The sequence below is a fragment of the Gossypium arboreum genome, chromosome 10 (genome assembly GCF_025698485.1).
Source record: "Gossypium arboreum isolate Shixiya-1 chromosome 10, ASM2569848v2, whole genome shotgun sequence".
NCBI lineage: Eukaryota > Viridiplantae > Streptophyta > Magnoliopsida > Malvales > Malvaceae > Gossypium > Gossypium arboreum.
Window position 1 is genome coordinate 130,414,480 of NC_069079.1, and position 24,019 is coordinate 130,438,498.

General features: G+C 34.3%; 1 protein-coding gene and 1 long non-coding RNA gene across 3 annotated transcripts; both read left to right on the top strand.

Moving 5' to 3' along the window:
• Positions 1-326: 326 nt before the first annotated feature.
• Positions 327-5,280, top strand: LOC108470889 (disease resistance protein RPP2B-like). 2 transcript variants are annotated; one of them, XM_017772395.2, is made up of 7 exons: positions 327-1,116; positions 1,201-1,985; positions 2,329-2,646; positions 2,872-4,473; positions 4,568-4,676; positions 4,845-4,985; positions 5,075-5,280. In XM_017772395.2, the coding sequence occupies exons 2-4, from the start codon at positions 1,866-1,868 to the stop codon at positions 4,423-4,425; spliced, it is 1,992 nt and encodes a 663-aa protein (XP_017627884.1). In that variant the 5' UTR covers positions 327-1,116; positions 1,201-1,865; the 3' UTR covers positions 4,426-4,473; positions 4,568-4,676; positions 4,845-4,985; positions 5,075-5,280. The 2 variants fall into 2 exon arrangements, with proteins under 2 accessions (XP_017627884.1, XP_017627886.1); XM_017772397.2 differs by having other exon boundaries at positions 332-1,116; positions 4,568-4,669.
• A 2,226-nt stretch (positions 5,281-7,506) lies between these two features.
• Positions 7,507-8,477, top strand: LOC128281676 (uncharacterized). Its single transcript, XR_008271931.1, has 4 exons — positions 7,507-7,533; positions 7,629-7,737; positions 7,997-8,066; positions 8,157-8,477. It is a non-coding gene; the product is annotated as an uncharacterized LOC128281676 (long non-coding RNA).
• The last annotated feature ends 15,542 nt before the right edge of the window (positions 8,478-24,019 follow it).

The window sequence follows — 24,019 nt, forward strand, 5'->3', positions numbered from 1 at the left end:
CTTGGGAAAGGCCATTATAGTTGGTAATTAAGAGATGAGTTTAGTTACTTTTTTTTTTTTTTTAAGTTTAAAGATTTTTTAAACCCTTAAATCTATTATAAACAATGTGTTTTGTCACTTAATTCAATATATTTAGCAAGATCACAAAATTGGTTATTTCATAAATAAATAATAATAAATCAGATCTGAATTATATAATTGTGCCAATTGTAATGACAAGAAAGATGTTAACCAAATTTAATTAATGAATAAAAAATAGCATAAAATACATCTGAATTGTCATATCAAATGTCATATTTAGAAGTTTAATATTTCAGATCGAAGAAAAAACAAACAAAGGCAGCCAGGGTTTTAGCTCTGGGAATAAAATTTTTTTATGGATATTTGATTGTATATTATTAATGCAAAATATTATGAAAGTTTTCTTCAAGTCTGTCTTGTTCCCTCCTGTTTCAATCACAAAATCAACACTCTTTCACTGCTGCTTCTACTTCCTCTTCCTCTTCCTCTTCTCCTCAAACAGACACCTGCCTTTAACTTCATCACTTATCTGCTCAAAGCTCTGAAAGACGCGATGATGAATGTCATCTTTCATGATGAAAAACCGGAGCAACTTTCACAACCACTTTCTCCAGCAATTGCCTCTTCTTCCTCTTCTTGTCCATTGAAGCATCAGGTTTTCTTGAGCTTCAGAGGTGAAGACACACGCCTTAATTTCACTGCTCATCTACTCAAAGCTTTGAAAGACACGGGAATGAATATTTTCTTCGATGAAGAAACCCTAGAAAAAGGGGATCAACTCTCACAAGCACTTTCTCTAGCAATTGCACCCTCAAATCTCTCAATAATTGTGTTGTCGGTAAACTATGCTTCTTCGAAATCATGCCTGGCTGAACTCTCTGACATCATGCGCCGCAGGGACACTCAAGGACATATTGTTCTTCCCATATTTTACCATGTTGATCCTTCTCATGTGCGGAATCTTGGTGGTAGTTTCAAAACATCCTTCATTGACCATGAATCAAATAGGCTACATCAAGTACAACGATGGAAAACTGCCTTCGCTGAAGTCGGTAAATTAAAAGGATGGCATATAGAAGGAGGCAAATTCGACAGGTAACTATATTTTTCTCATCATCTTATATTAATAATCATTGTTTTAGATTTCGTATATAATTATATTTTTTTATTATTTGCTAGACCTGAAACTGAGTACATCAAGGATATTGTTGAATATGTTATAAAGAAGTTGATGAGTAGCAAGTTTAGAAGTGCTTCTGCAGAGTTGGTTGGAATAGATGATCAGAAAAAGACGATTTTGAGGCTAATTGAGCAGGAAGACAGTCGTCTAATAGGACTCTGGGGACAAGGTGGTATAGGCAAAACTACCCTCTCCGATGTTATATATAAGGAAATCTCTCACACGTTTGAAGAAAAATGCTTCCTTCTAAATGTTAGAGAGAAATTTAAAAAACAGGGGATGGAGTCTTTACGAAACGAACTTCTTTCCAAACTCTTAAACCAAGCTATCGAACAAGTTTGTAGACTATGCCCAAGGAAGTCCGCTTGCTCTTAGAGTTTTGGGTTCTAAACTATATAAAAAGTCTACAAAAGAGTGGGAAAGTGAAGTGGATAAACTAAAGGAATATGCCCAGCCAAAAATTTCACAGATTTTGAGGAGTAGTTTTGATGAGTTGGATGAACTAGAGAAGAATATATTCCTTGATATTGCAATCTTCTTTAAAGGAAAACTCAAAAAAGATCTAGAAAAAATTCTAAGTTGTTATAAGGGTGTTGTGTCTGGAATAAGTAACTTGATTGACAAGTGCCTGCTTGATAGCAAATATAAAGATGAACGGATTTTTATGCATTATATGCTTGAAGAGATGGGCAAGGACATTGTTCGCAAAGAATCTATAGACCCGGGAAAGCGTAGTAGGTTATGGAATGCTAAAGACGTATATCAAGTGCTCAGATATAATAAGGTAAGATCTAATTGTATTTATATTCTTTTTAATTTTCATATCTTTATGTGATTTTAATTAGAAAGTCAATTAATTATGTGTTGTCAAATGTTAACAAGTTTTATTATTTGAAATTATTTTTAGAGTTTAAGTTTACTGCACAAATCATTGTGAATGACCAATGTCTTAGGATATATAACATGGGATTTTCACAAAGGTTTATTTAGTATCTAATGCATTGGTTTAAAAAACAAAATAAAATTAAACATTTTCTAATATAATTATTTTTTCCTGATATAATTGTTCAATGGAATGCCATAAATTTTTTTGTGTTGATACTTTACAAATTGGTTTTTGTTCTCAGGGGATTAATCTAATTCAAGGAATAAAGTTAGACATGTCTCAAATTGATAACCTACGAATGCATCATTCTATCTTTGAGGGCATGATTAATCTTAGAGTTATCTACTTCTTCACTCCTGGGTTTTTTTGGGATGCGTGTCTGGCAAAGAAGCTTTTTGCAGACCAAGTTGATTGTGCATCTCTCCCTGATGAGCTAAGGTATCTTTATTGGGATTATTATCCCTTCAAATCTCTATCAGGTTTTAATCCAAAGAATCTTGTTGTGCTGAAATTATTACATGGCGATATAGAACATCTTTGGAATGATGATGATGATCAGGTATATTTTTTCTTACTTTCTTCACCCAAGATTCTTTTGAAATTGAAAATTATTTTATAATTGATATGTTAATGAATAATACGATGGGTTCTATTAATGTTGGGTGAATTTATAGTCCCTAATACATTATATATAAACTTAATATTATTTATCATTTTTTATACATCCGAAAGTAATTATATGATGTGTAGAAGTAATATAACTAGCTATATTTTCTTTGCACAGAGTCTTGTCAATTTAAGGGAAATTGACGTTGCTCATTGCAAGAAATTAAGGAAGATTCCTAGTCTATTAGGTGCAATCAACCTTGAAATCCTTGATTGTAGCGGGTGTGAAAGTTTGGTTGAACTTCCTGGCCTCAATCATTTGGCATCACTTAAAAAACTTGGACTTAAAGGATGTCATAATCTCAAGACGTTTCCCGAGGTCCCAAAACACTTTTCTTGTTTAGAATTAGATAGAACCAAAATAGAAGAAGTGCCTGATTCAATTGAGCATCTCGGTGGACTTAATAAGTTGTGCTTGAAAAACTCAAAGGTCAATATTGTATCAAGCAATATTTTAAAGTTGGAATCACTTTGTGATATGGATCTTAGTCATTGTCCAATGGTTGAATTCCCAGAACTCCCAAGAAGCTTGACAAATTTAAACTTATCTGGAACTCAAATTGAAGAGGTGTGCTTGTCTCTCGACACTCCAAGTAATCTTCAGACGTTAGATATGAGTGGCTCAGGGGTAAAATATGTATCGATCAAGATGGAATCCCTTCGTCATCTGAATCTTAGTCATTGCCCAATGATCGAATTCCTAGAAACCCCAAAAAGCTTACGACTACTAAATTTATCTGGGACTCAAATTAAAGAAGCGACTTTTTCTTTAGACTCTCTAAATAATCTTTGGAAGTTAAAGATGAGCAGCTCAAGTATTCAACAGCTACAATGCAATATCAACCTGTTCGGTTCAAGAGAGATTCCAACAGTTGATGTGTCCTCACCAATCTTAATGTCTAAAAGCATTTATGGTTTGGAAATGGATCATTGCAAGAGTCTTAAATTGCTCTCAGAGCTTCCACCATATATTCAGGACTTGGATGCACATGGCTGTACATCATTAGAAAAAGTATCATTTGCAGATCAAAAGTCTTATCAACTCGATCATTTAGATGATGATGATGATGATGATGATGTCATTTGGTTTTACATGTTGTTCTGTAATTGCTTCAGCTTGAGTCAAGATTCAATTGATAACATTGAGGCAAATGCCATGCTCAAAATTGGATACCTAGCGGAGAAACTGAAATTGACATGGGAGAATCCTATATGTCAACATAGATTATTTTGTTGTTTTCCGGGAGACAAAATTTCTACAAATAAGTTTGAGTATCAAAGCATGAGTTCATTAGTTTTGAAGCTAGCGCCAAATGGGTCCAGTGGGAACAGATTCTTGGTCTTTTCCATCTGCCTTGTGGCCGATCTCACGCACAGCCACCACCATGAATTTCTTAAATTTACCTGTAAATACCAATTGACAACCGCCGGTGTTGGTGGTTATAAAAAGTTCACAAGTGAGTGGATTTCCTTTATAGAGGCTGGGACGGAGTGGAAGTATATGGGTGATCATGTGCTGATTCTGTTTAGTGAGGATATGGTTAAAAAGGACAAGGATTATGAGGAGGCTTCATTTGAATTCTACATTGAAAATCCCAATATAAAGGTGAAGAAATGTGGTGTTCAAGTATCTTATGTGGATGAAGAACCCAGCACCACCCCCACAACATGAAAGTCCTAGGAACACTTGAGCATTAAACCTAATTCTTCAGTTGCATAAGTATGTGAGCTTTATTTCATCTGTAGTTTTTGTAGTATAAGCTAGCCATAACCTAGAGATTAAGCTTTGACATTCTAAATGTGATTCTATGAAGGGAACGAAGATGACAGAACAGAGACAATAGGGAAAGACAAATCTTTAGAGCTTTAATAATGCCACTGCTGAATTGGAGTTTTAGCCATCGAAGGAGGAAGAAGTAAGCTGTAAGAGCTTCAATTTGTTTTACTGAATGCTTGCTTTATATCTGTGTTTGAATTTATTTGCCTTCTTGATTCGATTCAACATGGTGCAACTTAATATTTTCTTTTCTTGGATTTCGATTATCATATCTATTTGGGCATAAATTTCTTTGTATGTAACTGCCTCTCAAGGTGTTTGAGCGTTGTGCTGTGGAGATACTTAAGATTCGTACTGACTAGTCGTGGTTCGGTTTTAATTCATGGGGAATTAATGGTACAGCTTTGGAAAGGCCATTATAGCTGGAGCTTTAACTATACAAAGAGGAGGAACAAGTAAGTTTTCAATTTCTTCTACTGAATGATTGCTTTATACTTTATGCTGGAACTGAGATTTTGAGGCAATATCTATTTGGGATTTGCAGAGATAGTGCTGTTGAATATTGCAGTGAAAATTTCAATTATGGAGTTTGGAGATTTGAATGCATTAGCAAAAGGAGTTGAGGGGTTTCAAGTTAAGAGTTCATAAAAAAAGCATCCAGATTTGGTGCTCAATTCATGTCATAGGCTTCAAAATGATAGTTGAGCGTTAATTATATGGTATCTCCATACTCACTGTATTTTTCTTCAATGATTATTATTCTTTCCTTACAAAACCACATTCATAAAAAATTGGATTGATTTCCATTTTAAAAAATATTAACAAATAGATTATTATCTTCGTGGTTTTTGTCCCATTGAAGGTCCTTTACTTCGAGATTACTTCGAGATTACAAGTGGATCTTAACAAATGTATTTAAATTACTATTATAAAGGTTTAAAAGGCGTAAAAATCCTTAAATTTAAAATAATAATAATAATAATTTTTTTTTACATTTAATTGAGCACTTGGATTTTAAAATATCTTAAAAGGTCTTTAAACTTCTTCAAAAAGCAATTAAGCTTTTTTTATTTTTATTCAATTGAATATTTGAAATTTTAAAATGTATCAAAAAATTTTAAATTTTTTAAAAAAAAGTAATTATAGGAAAAATTGTAAAATAATAAATAATAAATTTCAGAAAATTTATTAAATTTTAATAAAATATAAAAATTTAAATTTTATTAAAATTAGAATTTTTTATAAAATTGTAACAAATGAAAAATTGCAAAATTTTAGAAAAGTCATAAAAAAATTAATGACCTTTAATTTTTTAGTTAAAATCATCACGTGTCGTAATATAGAGTGACACGTGGTGAAAAGTGATAAAAATAATAAAAATAAAAGTTATAGAAAAATATATAAAATGCTTCTTTTAGTACAATAATTTTTATAAATTTTTATATAATTTATATTTCTTTACATTTTGTATAATTTTCTAACGACACTATAAAATTTTATAATTTTTTATTTCTATATATTTTATAATTTTTACAATTTTATAAAATTTTATGATTTTTATGATTTTTCTAATTTTTAATAAATTTTAACATTTAAACGTTTTATTTAAATTTAATAATATTTATAGGTTTTATTGATTTTAATTTTTATAATTTTTTCTAATTTTTAATAAAAGCATGGGTTTAATTTTATTTTTTGAAAGAAGTTCGAATGTCTTTTTATACCTTTTGAAAGTTTAAGTACCCAATTGAGTGTAAAAGATGTAAGAATTTAATTGCTTTTTTTGAAAAGGTTTGAGGGTCTTTTTGATACATTTTGAAAGCTTAAGTGTTCAATTTAGTGTAAAAAAAATAAGAGGTTTAATTTTTTTTTTTTTGAAAAAATTGAAAGTGGTAAATATTTATTTTGAATATTATTTGGACGAGTAAGTTGAATATTATATCAAGCAATATTCCAAAGTTGGAATCCCTCTCTTAGTGATAAAACTCAAATTAAAGAAGCCGCGTTGTCTTTAGACTCTCTAAATAATCTTCAGGAGTTAAAGATGAGATTCTCAAGTATTCAACAGCTACAATGCAATATCATCCTGTTCGGGTCAAGAGAGATTTCAACAGTTTATGTGTCCTCGCCAATCTTGATTTCTGAAACCATTGATAGGTTGGAAATGGATCACTGCCAGAGTCTTAAATTACTCTCAGAGCTTCCACCATATATGCGGAACTTGGATGCACGTGGCTGTACATCATTAGAAAAGTATCCTTTACAGATAAAATTTCATATCAACTCGATCCTAATGATGATGATGATGATGATTGGTTTTTAATGATATTCTGTAATTGCATCAGCTTGAATCAAGATTCAATTGAAAACATTGAGGCAAATGGCATGCTCAAAATTGGGTACCTAGCAGAGAAACAGAGAGTGATATGGAAGTATCCCTATTTTAGTTATGGATTATTTTGCTGTTTCCCAGGAAACAAAATTTCAGCAGATAAGTTCGAGCATCAAAGCATGAGTTCTTCATTAGTTTTGAAGATAGCCCCAAATGGGTCCAGTGGGAACAGATTCTTGGTCTTTTCCATCTGCCTTGTGGTCGATCTCACGCGCTGCTACTACCATGAATATCTTACATTTAACTGTGAAAACCAATTGAAAACCGCCGGTGGTGGTGATTATGAAACGTTCAGAAGTCAGTGGAGGTCCTTTCTAAACGAAGACTCGGATTGGAGGTATATGGGTCATCATGTGCTGATTCTGTTTAGTGAGAATATGGTTAAAAAAGACAAGGATTATGTGGAGGCTTCATTTGAATTCTACATTGAAAATCTCCCTTCCTCCTCAGAAGAAGATGAAGAAGACGAAGAAGAAACTGAAGACGAAAAAATAAAGGTGGAGAAATGTGATGTACATGTATCCTATGTGGATGAAGAACCCAGCACCACCCCCGCAACATGAAAGTCCTAGCCACACTTAAGCACTAAACCTAATTCTTCAGTTGCATAAGTAAGTGAGCTTTATTTCATCAGTAGTTTTTGTGGAAATAAGTTAGCCATAACGTAGAGATTAAGCTTTGACATTCTAAATTTGATTCCATGAAGGGAATGAAGATGACAGAACAGAGACATTAGGGAATGACAAATCTTTGGAGCTTTAATGATGCCACTGCTTAATTGGAGTTTGAGCCATACAAGGAGGAACAACTAACCTGTAAGAACTTTAACTTGTTTTACTGAATCCTTGCTTTATACAAGTGTTTGAACCGAGATTTTGAGACAATGCAAGTTGTCAACAGATTTGCCTTCTTCATTCTATTCAACATGGTGCAACTTAATTTGGATTTTGAATATCATATCAATTTGGGCTTAAATTTCATTGTATGTAACTGCCTCTCAAGTTGTTTGAGCATTGTAGTGAGGAGATATGCAAGATTCATACTGACTAGTTGTGGATTGGTTTTAATTCATAGGGAATTAATGGTACATCTTTGGAAAGGCCATTGTAGTTGGAGCTTTAACTAGACAAAAGAGGAGGAACAAGTAAGCTTCTAATTTCTTCTTCTGAATGCTTGCTTTATACTTTGTGCTTGAACTGAGATTTTGAGACCATTATCTATTTGGGATTTGCAGAGATAGTGCTGTTGAATATTGCAGTGAAATTTTCAATTATGGAGTTTGGAGTTTTCAATGCATTACCACAAAAAAGTTGAGGGGTTTCAAGTTAAGAGTTCATAAAAAAGTTTCCAGATTTGGTTTTCAATTCATGTCTTGGAATTCAATTTTAAGCAATCAAATGATAGTTAGAGATTTCAATTTTAAGCAATCAAATGATAGTTAGAGATTTTAGAATGAAATTGCTGATTGCATGGCTGAAACTTCTACTGTTGAATTCATAAGTTTACAATTGTTTGAAGAATCTCCAATATCAATAAAGGGTATATTGCTGGCTGATCCCACTCATGTTTTTCCATTGTTTTAGTTTTATATTTTATATTGTAATCGCTTAATATTATTCTTTTCTACCAAAAAATAATAGTTGAGATTTAATGATATAGTATCTCCATAAATTTTCCTTAAATGATTATTAATTTTTCCTTAAAAAATTGAGTATTTTATGTTAGTAATGGTTTAATTTGCTCTTAAAAATTAGATTGGTTTCTATTTCAGAAAATATTAACAAATAGATTATTCTTTTCACTGTTTAAAAGTTTTTACTTTGAGAATACAAGTAGATGTTAACAAATTTATTTTAATTAGTATTATCAAACCTTGTGTTTTGCCACCACTATGATCAACTTACATTTATCTACAAATATCAATTTAAAGCTGCTGGTGATAATGATTATAAAATATTATAAATGAATGATGTTATGAAATACAATTTAAGATAGAACAAATATATATAGGTGATATACTTTTTATTCTGTCTAGTGAGAGAGAAAAATAGTATGAAATAAGGATATTATCTCTTTCTAATAGTTTTATGTCACATCAATGATTTTATCCTCAATTTCAAGATTTTAATTTGGATTTAATTTTTTTAAGATGAAAATACTAAAATTTAAGATAAAAATATTAATATGGCATAAAACTATTGGAAAAGAGATACAGAGACATAGCATATATAATCCTTTCCCGTAGTAAAAATATGGTTAACAAAGACAAAAATTATGAGGAGGCTCCATTTATATTCTACATAGAGAATTTCAATCCAGTAGTAGAAGAAACTCAAGAAACCAAATTCAATGAAGTCCATCATATAAAGGTGAAGAGATGTGGTGTTCACATAAAATGCCAAAGCACCATGCACTAAACCTAAGAACTCAGTCTTATGAATTACCTATGATAGAAAATGAAGCACTTTATACAAGTGTTTGAACTACTATTTTGAGAGAAAGGAATTTGTGAACAGAGTTGTCTTATTGATTCTATTCATCGTGGTTCAACACAAATTTGAAGTATTTTTTTAAAGCCCTTTCTGGGTTCTGACAATTCAGTGTTGGTGAAGTAATTTAAAAGAATTAAATCTTTGATAAATTAGTGAGGTTATGTTGATCCCATAGAGAAACCCAATAAAACTAGAGAAGAAAATTATAATAAATCCAAATGAATCATTAGGGTTTAGTTTGAAGTGTAGAGTTGATTTCATGGTTGAGTTATTGAACTTGATATCCAAATGATTTGGGTTTAGTTTGAATTGAAGAGTTGGTTTCATGGTAGACCCATTAGACTTAGAGACCATGGTGCATGTGATTCTATGATTCATGGACTTCGATCATGAAATCAATTTGGGCTGAAGCTTTTGTTATTGCCACTCATGTTGTTTAAGCATTTAAAACTTGAATTAAAATTTTTTTCTACTTAGGTTAAATTATTTCATAATTTTTTATTTTTCACAAATTTAAAATTTAATCTATATACTTTTTAGATTTTAAAATCTAGATTCAATTGTTAATACAATTAACTTTTTTTGTCAAATTTATGGTGTGGCTTTTTGAAATTAAAAAGATGATGCTATAATGAATCAAATTAACAAAATAATTTTAATAGTGTTAATAGTTAAATCTAAATTTTAAAATCTAAAAATTAGACTAAATTCCAAATTTATGAAGAATATAGAGACCTATAACATATTTAAATTTTAAGATTATCAATGTAGAAGCCCAAATTGCCCGAGCCCGATTTCATCAAAACCCAACCAAACCTCTAAACCCACTAAAACCCTTAACTCATGACCCATTTACATCTACCCAAAGCCATTACAAAACCCAAATATTAAACTCAATTCAAAAGCTCATTAAACCCAAAAAAAACCTAACCCCCAAAAAAAAAAAAAAACCAAGAAACCCTAGCCACCTAGCTACTTTTCCACTTGTCCCATTTTCCTTCCATTTTTGATATCCATTGTCTGCCACCATCACCTACAAAAGAAATAGAAAAAGAAATAATAGAAAATCATGTAAAAGATGGCTATAAAAAGCCATTCAAAAATCATGTAAAAGGGGGAATTTTGATCAATACAAAGAATTTATCTTCAAAAAATACCTAAAGGTGATTTTATCTTCTTTATTATTTTACTCTTATTTTTATTTTTATTTTTTCCTTTTCAAATCTATTAATCTATATATATACATCATAATAAAAATATAATAAAATATATATACAAAACAAATATAAAAAATTACCTTTTCCGCCATCAAGGCGATGCATGGCAGTCTTGCCAACGACACGACGGTGGCGACGGTCGGCCGTGACCAACCCTGGCCGGATTCCCTTCCCCTCCCTTCTCTCTTCCCTCTCTCTTCTTTTCATTTATTTTTCAGATTTACATTAGATTTCATATTATTTTGCTATTTAATTTAGCTTTAAATATTAATCATGTTATATATGTAATATTGTTATCACTATTATTTTTATATATTGTTATTATTATATTATATTTAGCTATATATATATATATTTTCTTTATATTCTGTTTCTTACTATTATATGCATATATATCTATTATTATATTTATTATTAATATTGTTAGCATTAGTACTTTTACTTAATGTGTATGTAGATATACATGTACATATTAATAGTTTTTATCATGTGTATATTGTATATATTATATTTATATTATATATATATTCTTAATGTTATTAGTTGTATACTTCTTGTATATTTCCATGTATATATTTTATATTGTCTCATGTACATACTCAAATATTATTATACATATACATATTTTTAATACCATATTGAGTATATATTATTGTATTTATTTTATTCCAATTATACTTATTATTAATGTTAGTACATATATTTCACCATAAGTGTATATATACCTTTTTGTGTATATAATATTATTTTCAGTATATTTAATTATTATTCTAAAAAGGGTTATAATATGTACATATTTATGAAGTATTATTAATAGTATTATTTTTAAACATCATTGTTATTTCTAATATATATATATATATATATATTATGTACACTTTTATTTCTATTTTATTTTTATTTGTCAATATTAATTATTATTATTCTAATATTTTGATATTTTAATATTTTAGATTATTCACATCACTATTCGCATTTTTTACAATAATATTCTTAGATTTTTTTACTATCATTTTAGAAACTTTTTACATTTTAATTTTAAGAATAAGGCAATGTACCGATTTTAACATAAGTCATTGATTTCATCACTATGTTGGGTGAAGTTAGTCGGCTCGTGTTAAAAACGGGATATCCTTCTAAAAACCAAAAACTTACAACTTCTCATTTCCTTCAATCGGATCACACTTAAATGTCAAATTGAATTCGTATTTTTGAAAATCAAGACAACACGTGTTTAATAAGATACCAATTTTAGGGTCGCGAGGGTGCTAATACCTTCCTCGCGCGTAACCGACTCCCAAACCCAATGTTACTCTGACTTTTGACGTAGACCTAAATTCGGCCTTTATTTTTGTGCAAGAATAAGTTTTCTTTTCTAAAAAAGGATGATTTATTAGGTGTCCGGTCACACCTAAAAAAAAAGATCGGTGGCGACTCCCTTTTTAATAAAATCGAAAGTCAATTTTTAAATTTTCAAATAATCGCCTCAATTAGCGACCGAAAGAGAAATTTTTACGTCGCTACAATCAATAAGTTTTTTTTTTTATATTTTTCATGTTTATTTTATCGTCTGTATTCATAATTCATACCGTTACTTCCATCAAATTCGTAATAAATAACACTTATGGCATATTTGAGCCAAGTTGATTTCATCCAAATGATGTATTTCTTGAACTCAACATTATATTTCAATAATTTATAAGGAATTCCCATCAAAAGGTAATTCATGAATGGTAACAAAAAGTTTTTAAAGTTAAATTAAGAAGTGAATTTTTCCTATTACATGTTTTCATATAATTAATGAATAGGGGTGTTCAATCGGTTAACCGACCGATTAACTGACCCTTTTAAACCCTTAACCTTTAACCGAATCGAAATTTTTTCAAAAAAATTAACCGAACCAAACTTTTTCTGTTAATTCGATTGGTTAACCGAATTAACAGAAATTTATATTTTTTTTATTTTTGGTTAAAACAAGTATAAAACATATAAAAAATTAACCGACTTAACCGACCGATTAATTTATATTTCCAAAAAATTAACCGAACCAACCGAATACTTACATATTATAATATTATTTATTAAATTCGGTTAATTCAGTTAACCGACCGATTTCGAATCGAATTAACCGTTAACCAATGTACAGGCCAATTTTGGGCCACCCCAAAACCCAACTAACCCACCCCAAAACCCAATAACTAAACCTACTCAAAACCCATACCCATCTCATCCTAAACTAAGCTTAAACAACTAAACCCGAAGCCCAACTACCCCAGCCCAATAACTTAAACTCAGCATTCAGAAACCCGAACCCCACTTGCGCACCAACCCCCTGCCTCTCCCACTTGCCCACCAACCTTCTGACACCAGCACTGGCCACCTGCTCCACCATGCCTCTGCCACCGCCGTTTGCCCATTCCCTGCAAGACCAGAAAGAGGATGGACAACAATATTAAATAAATTTTATAAAGGCTATAAAAGCCCGGAGAAAAACAGATGTAAAGGTTCGAATTTTTGAGTGAAAAAAGAGAGAGATAATTTCCATACACAAGCAGTGATAAAATAATAGAGGAACTACACCAGAACTGACATCTTCAAGAGCGAAAATCAAAATAAAAAAAGAAGGTGACTTTAAATTTTTATTGAATCGGCTTCATATTTTTCTATTATCTTTCCTTTTTCCTTTTCTACTCATATTTATACACATATATAGTGCAAAAACATAAAAGTATAAAAATATAAAAAAAAATCAAAATTTTACCTTTCCATGGCGGCCAATGACTTCCGTGCCGTCCGTGACCGCCCCCTGGCCGGAGCTCTCCCCTTTCCCCCCTTCTCCTTTCTTCCTTCTCTCCTCTCCTTTTTTTTTCCTTTCAGCTGCACAAATGAGGAAAAAACAAAATTTTTAACTTATATAGGGGACCAAAACGGTGCGTTTTGGTCCCCCCCCCCAAATAAATAAAACGACGTCGTTTTCGAAGCGGTTCGGGTCGACCCGACCCGCACCAGGGAGGATCCGCGTGTTTTTCTTTGGAAGGGCTAATTGCACTTCTAGCCCTTCCGCTTTTCTGGGAGTTTACAATCAAGGTTTTTTTTATTTTTAATTTGGCCCCATGGTTTTGCCCCGAATTCATTCTGGTCCCCACGCTGCGCAGCATTTTAATACCTGGGTTTATTGCGCTTTTGACCCTCCAAGTTGCACGCGTGTTACAATTAAGTCCCTTTTCTTTGTTTTTATTTTAAATTGGCCCCATAACTTCGATTTTATTTTAATTTTAGTCCTTTTTCTTACCTTTTCTCATTTTTAATGTTATTGTATTTATTATTACCTATTACTTTATTCTTGTTTTATTTTTATATCATTATATTTTATCCACTTTTTATATTATTATTATTATTATTATATTATTTTTATTACTATGGTTTATCTTTACTTATATATACATATATATTTTATGTACATATAGCCTTTATATAGTTTTTGATTACTTCATTTTAATATTATCATTATCTTATTTTATTTTTATAATGTTTGTGTTTATGTTATTATATATGCATACGTTATATGTGTGTTTAAGGCCATGCATTTTATAATTATGTTATGTATATAGTTTGCATATTGCCCCATATATATATTTTAATATTATCTTTTATGCTATTATAGATATATTTCTAGTACCATTATTATATATATTTATGTACATACTTATGTAATATGTGAACAGTTTTTATTATATATTATATTATTATGATCGTCTCTAATATATATTACGATATTTTATATATTACGTAAGTATTTTAATGTTAATAATATATACTTATACCATTTCATGTACATATTCTTATATTGTTGGTTATATTTTTATATCGCATTATTTCGTGTATGTATATGATTTTATTTAATTGTTAGTTTTGTATACTAAATTCCTCATTATATTTCTCATGTTGTTTTATATATGTATTTTCGTTGTATATGTATGTATTATATAAATGTTTTAATCTTATATGTGTTTTGCACATACGTTATGTATATAAGATTTTAACACTATATTTTATATATTATTATATATATTTTAATCTTATTTGTCATATTTTTCTTTTACACTATTATATACATGTTTCTAATATTATATTGTATATTCCTAATACTATTGTTTATATATCTATATATATATATATATATGTGTGTGTGTATGTATTTGTGTAGTGTACAAAATAGTTTTTATTATTATTCTTATCATTTCTAAGGTATGCATATACTATTTATGTTCTATGTATGTTGTATGGATTTTTAATATCGCTAAATATATATTTCATCTTACACACGCATTCTTAATATTATTATTATGTGTATACATTCATTATTTTAATTTCGTGTCCAATTCTATTATTACATTATACCTTCATCTTTTCTAATATTATTGTCACCTCGATTATTTGTTTCAATATATCCCTAGCTCTTTCATTTATTGATTTTATTTCATATTATTTTACTTTGCATTATTTCAAAATCGTATTCTTGTTTTGCTAATTAATTTCAATAATCAAGGCAACATATCGATTCAACATTAAGTCATCGAGTTCATCGCTACGTTGGGTGAACGTCAATTGACTCGTGTTAAAGCGATATACCCTTCTTAAAAACCAGAATAAACTAAAATTTCTCGTTTTTTTTCGGATCACAACTAAACTTTACATTGAATTCGTATTTTTGAAAATTAAGACAACATGTGTTTATGAGATACCAATTTTTGGGCGTCGCGACGGTGCTAATACCTTCCTCGCGCGTAACCGACTCTCGAACCCTAATTTTCCTCTGGCTTTTAACGTAGACCTAAATTCAGCCTTCCTTTTGTTTTAAAAAATGAATCTAATAGGTGTCCGATCACACCTAGGAAAAGGATCGGTGGCGACTCCCTCTTTATTTTAAAATCAAACTTCAAGTTTTCAAATTTTCAATAAATCGCCACAATTAGCGATCGAAACCAAAATTTTTACGTCGCTACAGCTGGCGACTCCACTGGGGACAGCCTTTTTGAGAGTCGTGTCTGGAATTAAACACGTTTTGTCAAAATTTTCAAATTTCCTTGTTCAAAGTAAATATTTGGTCGTGGTCCAAAATCTCGTTTTCAAAATTCATGCATTTGTATCGTGTTGTAAATATTTCTTCTAACTTGCTTATTTGGTTGTTTTTCAGTTTTTAATTTTTATGGTTTTAATTTTGGTTTAGTTTCTTTAAGTAAAACGTAAAGGTTTATGAGTTTTTCCCCACACACCGTGTACTTGCATTTTCGCATAACATGAGCTCTCTACCCGGGCTCCGTCCGTTTAAGTGAAAGTAAACGCTACGCCTTCGTGAGTTAACTCGTCCCTCCGCACAGGCTAGTGAATACTTTCGGGTTACATATGACTTATGCTTTCGTGAGTTAACTTGTCCCTCCGCATAGGCATAAGTAAATGTAATCCCTCGAATTGAACTCGTGAGCCTGTGATAGGTTATGACCGAGGCTTCGTGCTGATCTTAGCGAGATGATAGTACGAGCAATTGAAAATTGTCTAAAACCGAGACTGCATATAATGAACCATACGAGCTATCCAATTAGAGCCATGCCGAACCTCTGTCCGCTTATAGTCACCAAAATAAGTACACGGGGAAAATGCCTTTTGCCTTTCATTTACACTGTTTATGCAAAATAATTGGATTGGGTAGTTTAATTTGTTTTTCAAATTATATTTGTTGTGTTTACTAACCAAGTTTGTTTGTTTTTATTTTTATCATCCATCATAGGCATCATATTAGGAAGATGTTGATTAAAGGTTGGTTGCCAAAAAATGGGTTTCTGATGGAGGAGTCAATTACACAAATAACCGAGAAGAATGCCGTGGTTCGGGACTGGTCTCTAAAAACTCAGAGAGAAAAGGGGGATAGTCTAGTGGAAGGGTGTGTAGCCAATTTGCCCGAACATATAACTGTAAATGTTCGCCAAAACAACTTTGAGGATTTGGTTCGAATTTGGAATTAGTGGGATTCAGACACTAGAGACATTTTCATTGAAAGGTATGGAGATATAGCTCACCTGATCACCATCCGTGTAGACGAGCAATTGATTCAAACCATGGTTCGGTTCTGGGACCCAGCTTATCAGTGTTTCACCTTCAATCAAGAAGACATGACTCCAACCATAGAAGAGTATGTTGCTTTACTCCGCATCAACAATGTACAATTCGGCAAAATATATGTGAAGGAGCCTAAGCCGATGACCTTCAAGAAAAAGTTAGTGAGACTGACAGACATGACTGATGCATGGGCTGAAAAACAGATAAAGAAGAAGAATGAAACCATTTGCATTCCATGGTCCTCCCTACGAGATTTGGCTCTGAACCATCCTGACATGTTGAAAAGGGTAAATCTATTCGCTTTGGCCATTTATGGTTTGGTCATTTTCCCAAAAGTTCTCGGACATCTTGAAGTTGCAGTAGTAGATTTCTTCGAAAGGTTAAAATAAGGAGTCAACCCTGTCCCGACTATCCTAGCCGAGACCTTCAGGTCCCTGAGTACTTGTCGAAGGGTTGGAAAGGGACGATTGAGTGGATGTGCTCAGTTGCTCAATGTTTGGATTTTGAGTCACTTCTAGAAGGTAGAGCGCACTCCGTTCCATATGTTTTCTAAAACATTCTCCCCACTAGAAGCTTACCTCAAGAAAGAATGGCCGAAGGAAGTCACCGAGCAATATTGGGTATCAGTTTTTCAAAATCTTCGCGCCGAGGATATAACATAGAGAGCACCCTGGATCCGTCCTTCAGTTCTGCTATACAAATGTGGAAGCCAAGATTGGGTACCTTTACTCGGGTTATGGGGAGGAGTTGGATATGCTCCGCTATTAGTCCAAAGGCAATTTTCTTCGCGACAATTCCTACCTGCAACTGGAGGATTAGCACAGTTCGAGTTCGCTTTCGAGGGTGAAGGATATATGAAGAGAGTCCGAGACACTGCAAAGTCTTGAAAGGAAATTCATACCATGGAATTAGCCTTGTATGCTGATACCCTTACCCCAGACTACGACATATGGAGGAAACGACGGGTAAATAGTCAGCAAATCTCGTCAACAAACTACACTGTCCAGAATCCTTTCTCGGAGGAAATACCGTCCGAGCTGGAAATAGCTAGACAAGAATTCGAACGAGAAAAAGCTAAGATGTTTAGGGACCTTAGTACCCTTCAAGAAGAAAACTATCAGCTGGAGATTGAAATTCAAGTTGAAAAGTCCAGAACTGAAAAAGTACAAAGAGAAGCCGAGATCGTGAGAAACGACTTAAGGGACCTTCATTTGGAAAACAAGAAATTAAGAAACACTATAAAGAATAGTGGGTTGGGCAAGTCGACAGTAGAGTGGAAGGAAGAAATTAGCAACATCAAAGGTGGAATGGAATTTTGGAAGGGAAAAGCAAAGAAAGAGGAGGAAAAGGCTGCGCGCGCTGTGATAGAGTTAAAAAGGAAGAACGCCGAGTATGAAATGGTGACTGCAGAATTTGCGAATAGTCAGTCTGAACATCAAGAATTAAAAAGGAAAACACGAGATCTAGAAAATATGCTGCAATCTCGTCAACAACAATTAGATAACCTCCTGAAGGCTTTAGAAGAAAAGAGTGAGCAGTACGATAGGGACTTTCACGCGTATGAAAGAACTCTCAAAGAAAAAGAAATGCAACTCGACTTCTTAATCAATGAAATTCGCAAAGCGGCTATGCAAGTTGTCCAATTATCAGATGAAGCCGAAGTTCTCAGTTGCCAATTCCCTCCGAGCCAAAGATCGAGCATATCAGAGTTTTTAGAGTAAGTGAAGAAACAAGGCAATGTGGCTAGGAAATTTGTGTAACCGTTGGAAAAATAGAAACTTTGTGTAATAGACTATGTTGATAAATGAAATGCCTAAATATAGGGCTATCTTGAAATCAACACCAAATTCTTGCATGTTTACTCATAACTAACATTTATGCATCATTTATTCTTTGGACATTCATCCATTCATATACTCAGTCATTCATTCATCGCGTGTACATATCACCAAAATCATCCACCGAAACTAAAGAACCGTATAATCCATGATTGCAAGATTTCAAATCGGAACCACGCCATTCCTATAAAACACGCCGACAAGCTAGAGTAATGGAAGCTGAATTCAATGAGAGAATTGAAAGGATGGAAAGGGCTCAAAAGGAATTACAAGAGCAACTAGCCAAATCGCAACAAGAGACGAGAGACCTAATGGTGAGATCTCGAGAGGAATCATTCGAGCAAAGAGATCAGATAGCTAAAATGATGGAGATGATGACAACTTTGGTCAAAGGAAAAATGCAGAACCCCGATGTTATGGAACCTCAGTCAAGAATTCACCACGATCAGGATCCACTCTATCCCCCAGGATTCACTCCACCGCCCGCATATACAACACAAAGAGGGTATACTCAAGGGGAACCCACTGGATTGGAACATCGACCTATGCCACCTGCTCCACCCACTAATTTGGGACAAGGAATATTCGTGTCGAACCTAGGGGCTAGTCCTGCTGATCCACTAGTTCCAGATCTGGATGACCCAGTAGAGGTAGCCAAGTTGAAATTGGATAACCATGACACAAAATATAGGAGTCTAGAGGAAAGACTCAAAGCAATAGAAGGCACTAAAGTCTTCTCCGCACTAGGTGCCAAGGAACTTAGTTTGGTACCTGATCTAATTTTGCCTCCGAAGTTCAAAGTACATGATTTTGAGAAGTATGATGGGACAAGGTGCCCAAAAGCACATCTCATTATGTTCTGTCGAAAAATGACCGGTTATGTGAGCGAGGATAAACTACTCATACATTGCTTTCAAGATAGTCTAACAGGGTCAGCTCTTCAGTGGTACAATCAACTTAGTAGAGAAAAGATTCGATCCTGGAAGGACTTGGCGTCGACATTTTGCGAAGCAAAGACAAGCATGTATTGGATATGGTGCCGACAGTATGACCTTGCAAATGATGGAGAAAAAGCCATCAGAGACTTTTAGACAATATGCGCAGAGATGGAGGGACGTCTCAGCTCAAGTGGAACCCCCACTAACAAAAACGGAGATAACCGTTCTCTTTATCAATACTTTAAAGGCACCATTTTATGACAAATTAGTGGGAAGTGCCACGAAGGATTTTGCGGATATTGTAATATCCGGTGAACTCATAGAGAATGCCGTCAAGAGCGGTAGAATGGAAGGATCAGAAGGCTCAAGAAAAGCAGCACCCGTAAGGAAGAAAGAGCCAGAAACCCACATGGTGGGAACTGGGAGTCGTTACATTCTCAATTCGTATCCTAACCAACCCCGACCTCGAAATTATCCACCCCCGAATTTTTATTATCCCCTTCAAACCCCTTACTACCAAGCACCACATCCGTCCTACCCCGTATATGCCACGAACAACCAAAGACCCGTCACCACTTTCCCACAAAACACGGTACCCGCCCAAAGCCAACCCAGAAACGAATCAAGACCAGCAAGGCATAATCCCGAGAGACCACAATTTACCCCCATCCCTGTGTCGTATGAGGAATTGTACCCAAAACTTTTAGAAAAATAGCTAATTTCTCTCCATTACATGGCACCCCTTAAACCTCCATACCCAAAGTGGTACGATCCAAACGCTAGTTGTGCATACCACACAGGGAACCAGGGGCACTCTACTAAAAACTGTCTTGCTTTCAAAAGGAGAGTACAAGGACTCATCGACGCGGGTATCCTACGATTCGATAGTGTCAGTAACGCCACGGGGAACCTGTTCCCTAACCATACCAAAGGGAATGTGAGTACAGTGGGGAAAGAGGATGAATGGAAGGACAGAAGATGTGTTTCAGAAATAAGGACGCCTCTGCAGAAAATCTGGGAGGTATTGGTTAAGAAAGGATTGTTTTGTCACTCTGATAGAATTTTTGGAGAAGAAGGTCAAAGTTTTTGCAATTTTCATGAGATTGTTGGACATGACATTTAGTCATGTGAGGACTTTAAAAGGTTACTTCAAGACCGGATGGATAATAAGGAGATCAAGGTCCTTAACAAGAGGGAAGATGCCAACGAAAGAGAAGTATGCGTCATTGATAGCTAATCGTCAAGGCCCCCTTATAGTGCTGATCGACCGTTGGTAATTTATTACGACGCGATGAGAGAGCCATTGAAACCATAGATTGTAATTGAAGTACCGTCTCCTTTCCCGTATAAGGACAACAAAACAGTACCGTAGAGATATGATGTTAATATCGTTACACCAGAAGTTGAAAAGTCCAAAGCCATAACTGAAGATGTTGGGGAGGTAGGTCATTTTACTCGAAGTGGACGATGTTATTCTAAAGAAGTTAAACCGGTAAAGAAAAGTAGCGACTCGAAGCAAAAAAGGAAAACAGTAATGCACGAAGTCGAAGTCAAGCAAGAAATGCCACCCGTGCAAGAAACTATAAAGCTTGTGAATGAGGAAGAAGCTCAAGAATTCTTGAAATTTATTAAGCACAGCGAGTATAGTGTGGTGGAACAATTGAGCAAGCAGCTAGCACGAATCTCAGTTCTATCTCTACTGTTAAATTCAGAGCCACACCGGAATGCTTTATTGAAGGTGTTAAATCAAGCTTATGTGGCCAACAACATATCTGTCAAAAAACTTGATAGGTGGGTAAACAATCTGAATGCGGACAATTTCATCTCTTTTAGTGATTATGAGATACCGCCAAATGGTAGAGGCTCGGTGAAAGCGCTGCATATCACGACCCACTGCAAGGGCTACATAATACCGAACGTACTCATCGATAATGGGTCAGCGTTAAATGTTATGCCATTGGATTCGCTTTCTAGAATACCGATGGATTTGTCCTACTTAAAGCCCTGTCATTCCATGGTAAGGGCATTCGACGGGAGGAGGCGCAAAGTCATGGGAAAGATCGAAATCCCTTTGGAAGTGGGCCCTTACATCTATGAGGTCGAATTCCAAGTCATGGACATTACACCCTCTTATAACTGCCTTTTAGGAAGACCTTGGATCCATTCTGCTGGAGCAGTCCCATCATCCCTCAGTCAAAAGTTGAAATTTATCATAGATGGATGTTTGGTCACAGTCGAGGGCGAAGAAGACATCGTCGCATCTATCTCTGCTAATGCGCCATACCTGGAAGTAAGCAAGGACGTAGTGAAATGTTCCTTCCGATCCCTTGAATTCATCAATGCCACTTTCGTCGCTGAGGGAAACAGAATTCCGATGCCAAAACTATCGAGAAATACCAGAATGGGTGTCAAGTTGACCGTGGGAAGGGGAGCTCGTACGAGAAGAGGTTTAGGGAGACATCTGCAAGGAATAGTTAGGGCTTTAAAGCCAGTGCACCACAAGGCCCGATACGGTTTGGGGTTCTAGCCTGACATGCGTCAAAGAAGAAGACAGTGGAAGAAGGATCAAGAGAGAAGACTTGCAAGAACTTTGGGCCGAGAACCAGAATGGGAACCAATAGAGTACCCTCCTTTGTCAAAAACATTTACATCTGCGGGAATGATGTACCCTGGACAAGATGATCCACGAAACATGCTGGGGTTAATTGAAAGGGGTTTTCAGGATGTCAGTATAAATGTCATTGACAAATGGACTAGTGCAAGTAAAGATGTCTCGAGGATACGCCCTTGCCCTCCTAGTTTCATGTTGAACAATTGGACTGTCGAGGAGCTTCTTGTAGTTTATAAGTCTTCAGAGTAATGCTAAACATTAACTTTCTATTGTGTCCTTAGATATAATAGAATTCTTTTGTAAGAGCTTACATTCGCTCTTTATCATTTAAATGAATATCAATGAAGATGCATTTTGTCTCGATTTTTCGCATTATCACTAATTTCATAATCATTTTCTCATTTCATAGCCTATCCTTACATTTGCCTCATTGCCATGACATAACATTTTGTTGTTGTTTCCAATACTTGGATGTCCCTCTATAGCTTCCTTTTCCATTCAACTTTCAGGTGCTCAGATATTGACGACATGAATAAGCCCGTTACGAATCTTGAAATTGATTTTGAGAAGGCTGTTTGCTTAGGAGAATTTGAAGCCGAAGAAAATGTTGAAGATTATGTCTCGTCCCTTGAATTGTTAAGAATGGTGGAACAAGAGGATAAACAGATTTTGCCTCATGAAGAATCTGTGGAAACAATAAATTTGGGCACTGAAGAGAGGAAACAAGAAGTGAAGATTGGGACTTCTATTTCAGAGAATACCAAGCATAGTTTGATCACTTTACTCCGCGAATACAAAGATGCTTTCGCATGGTCATACCAGGACATGCCAGGGCTAGATGAAGATTTAGTGGTCCATAAGCTCCCATTAAAGCCAGAATGCAAGCCTATCCAAAAAAAATTAAGACGGATGAGACCGAAATCTTTGTTGAAAATAAAAGAGGAAGTCAAGAAGCAATTTGACGGCTTCCTACAAGCCTCAAATATCCGAATGGGTGGCTAACATAGTCCGGTACCAAAGAAAGATGGCAAAGTATGAATGTGCGTGGATTACCGTGACCTAAATCGAGCAAGCCCAAAGATAATTTTCCTTGCCACATATTGACACATTGGTGGACAACACACAAAACATTCATTGTTTTCTTTCATGGATAGATTCTCGGGTATAATCGGATCAAGATGGCCCTTGAGGATATGGAGAAAACTACCTTCATAACAATGTGGGGAACGTTCTGCTACAAGGTGATGCCATTCGGGTTAAAGAATACTGGGGCAACATATCAGAGGGCTATGGTAACGTTATTCCATGACATGATGCATAAAGAAATAGAGGTCTACGTCGACGACATGATTGCTAAATCCCGAGGGGAAGAAGAGCATGTAGTGCACCTCAAGAAGTTGTTCGAAAGGCTGAGAAAGTTTCAGCTAAAGCTTAATCCAGCCAAATGTACATTTGGGGCTACCTCGGGAAAGTTACTAGGCTTCATTGTCAGTGAAAGAGGTATCGAAGTTGATCCAGATAAAATAAAAGCCATCCAAGAATTACCACCTCCAAGACGCAAAAGGAAGTTAGAGGATTTTAGGAGATTAAACTACATCGCCCGATTTATCGTTCAACTTACCAACCAATGCGACCCAATCTTTCAGCTTCTTCGAAAACATAACCCGGGAGAATGGAACGAGGAATGCCAGGTGGCCTTTGATAAGATAAAACAATATTTGTCTAGTCCTCCAGTGCTAGTACCGCCAACTTCTGGAAGACCATTGATATTGTATTTGACTGTGTTCGAAAGTTTAATAGGTTGCATACTGGGGCAACACGACGAGTCAGGAAAGAAAAAAAAAGCGATCTACTACCTCAGCAAAAAGTTCACTGAATATGAGG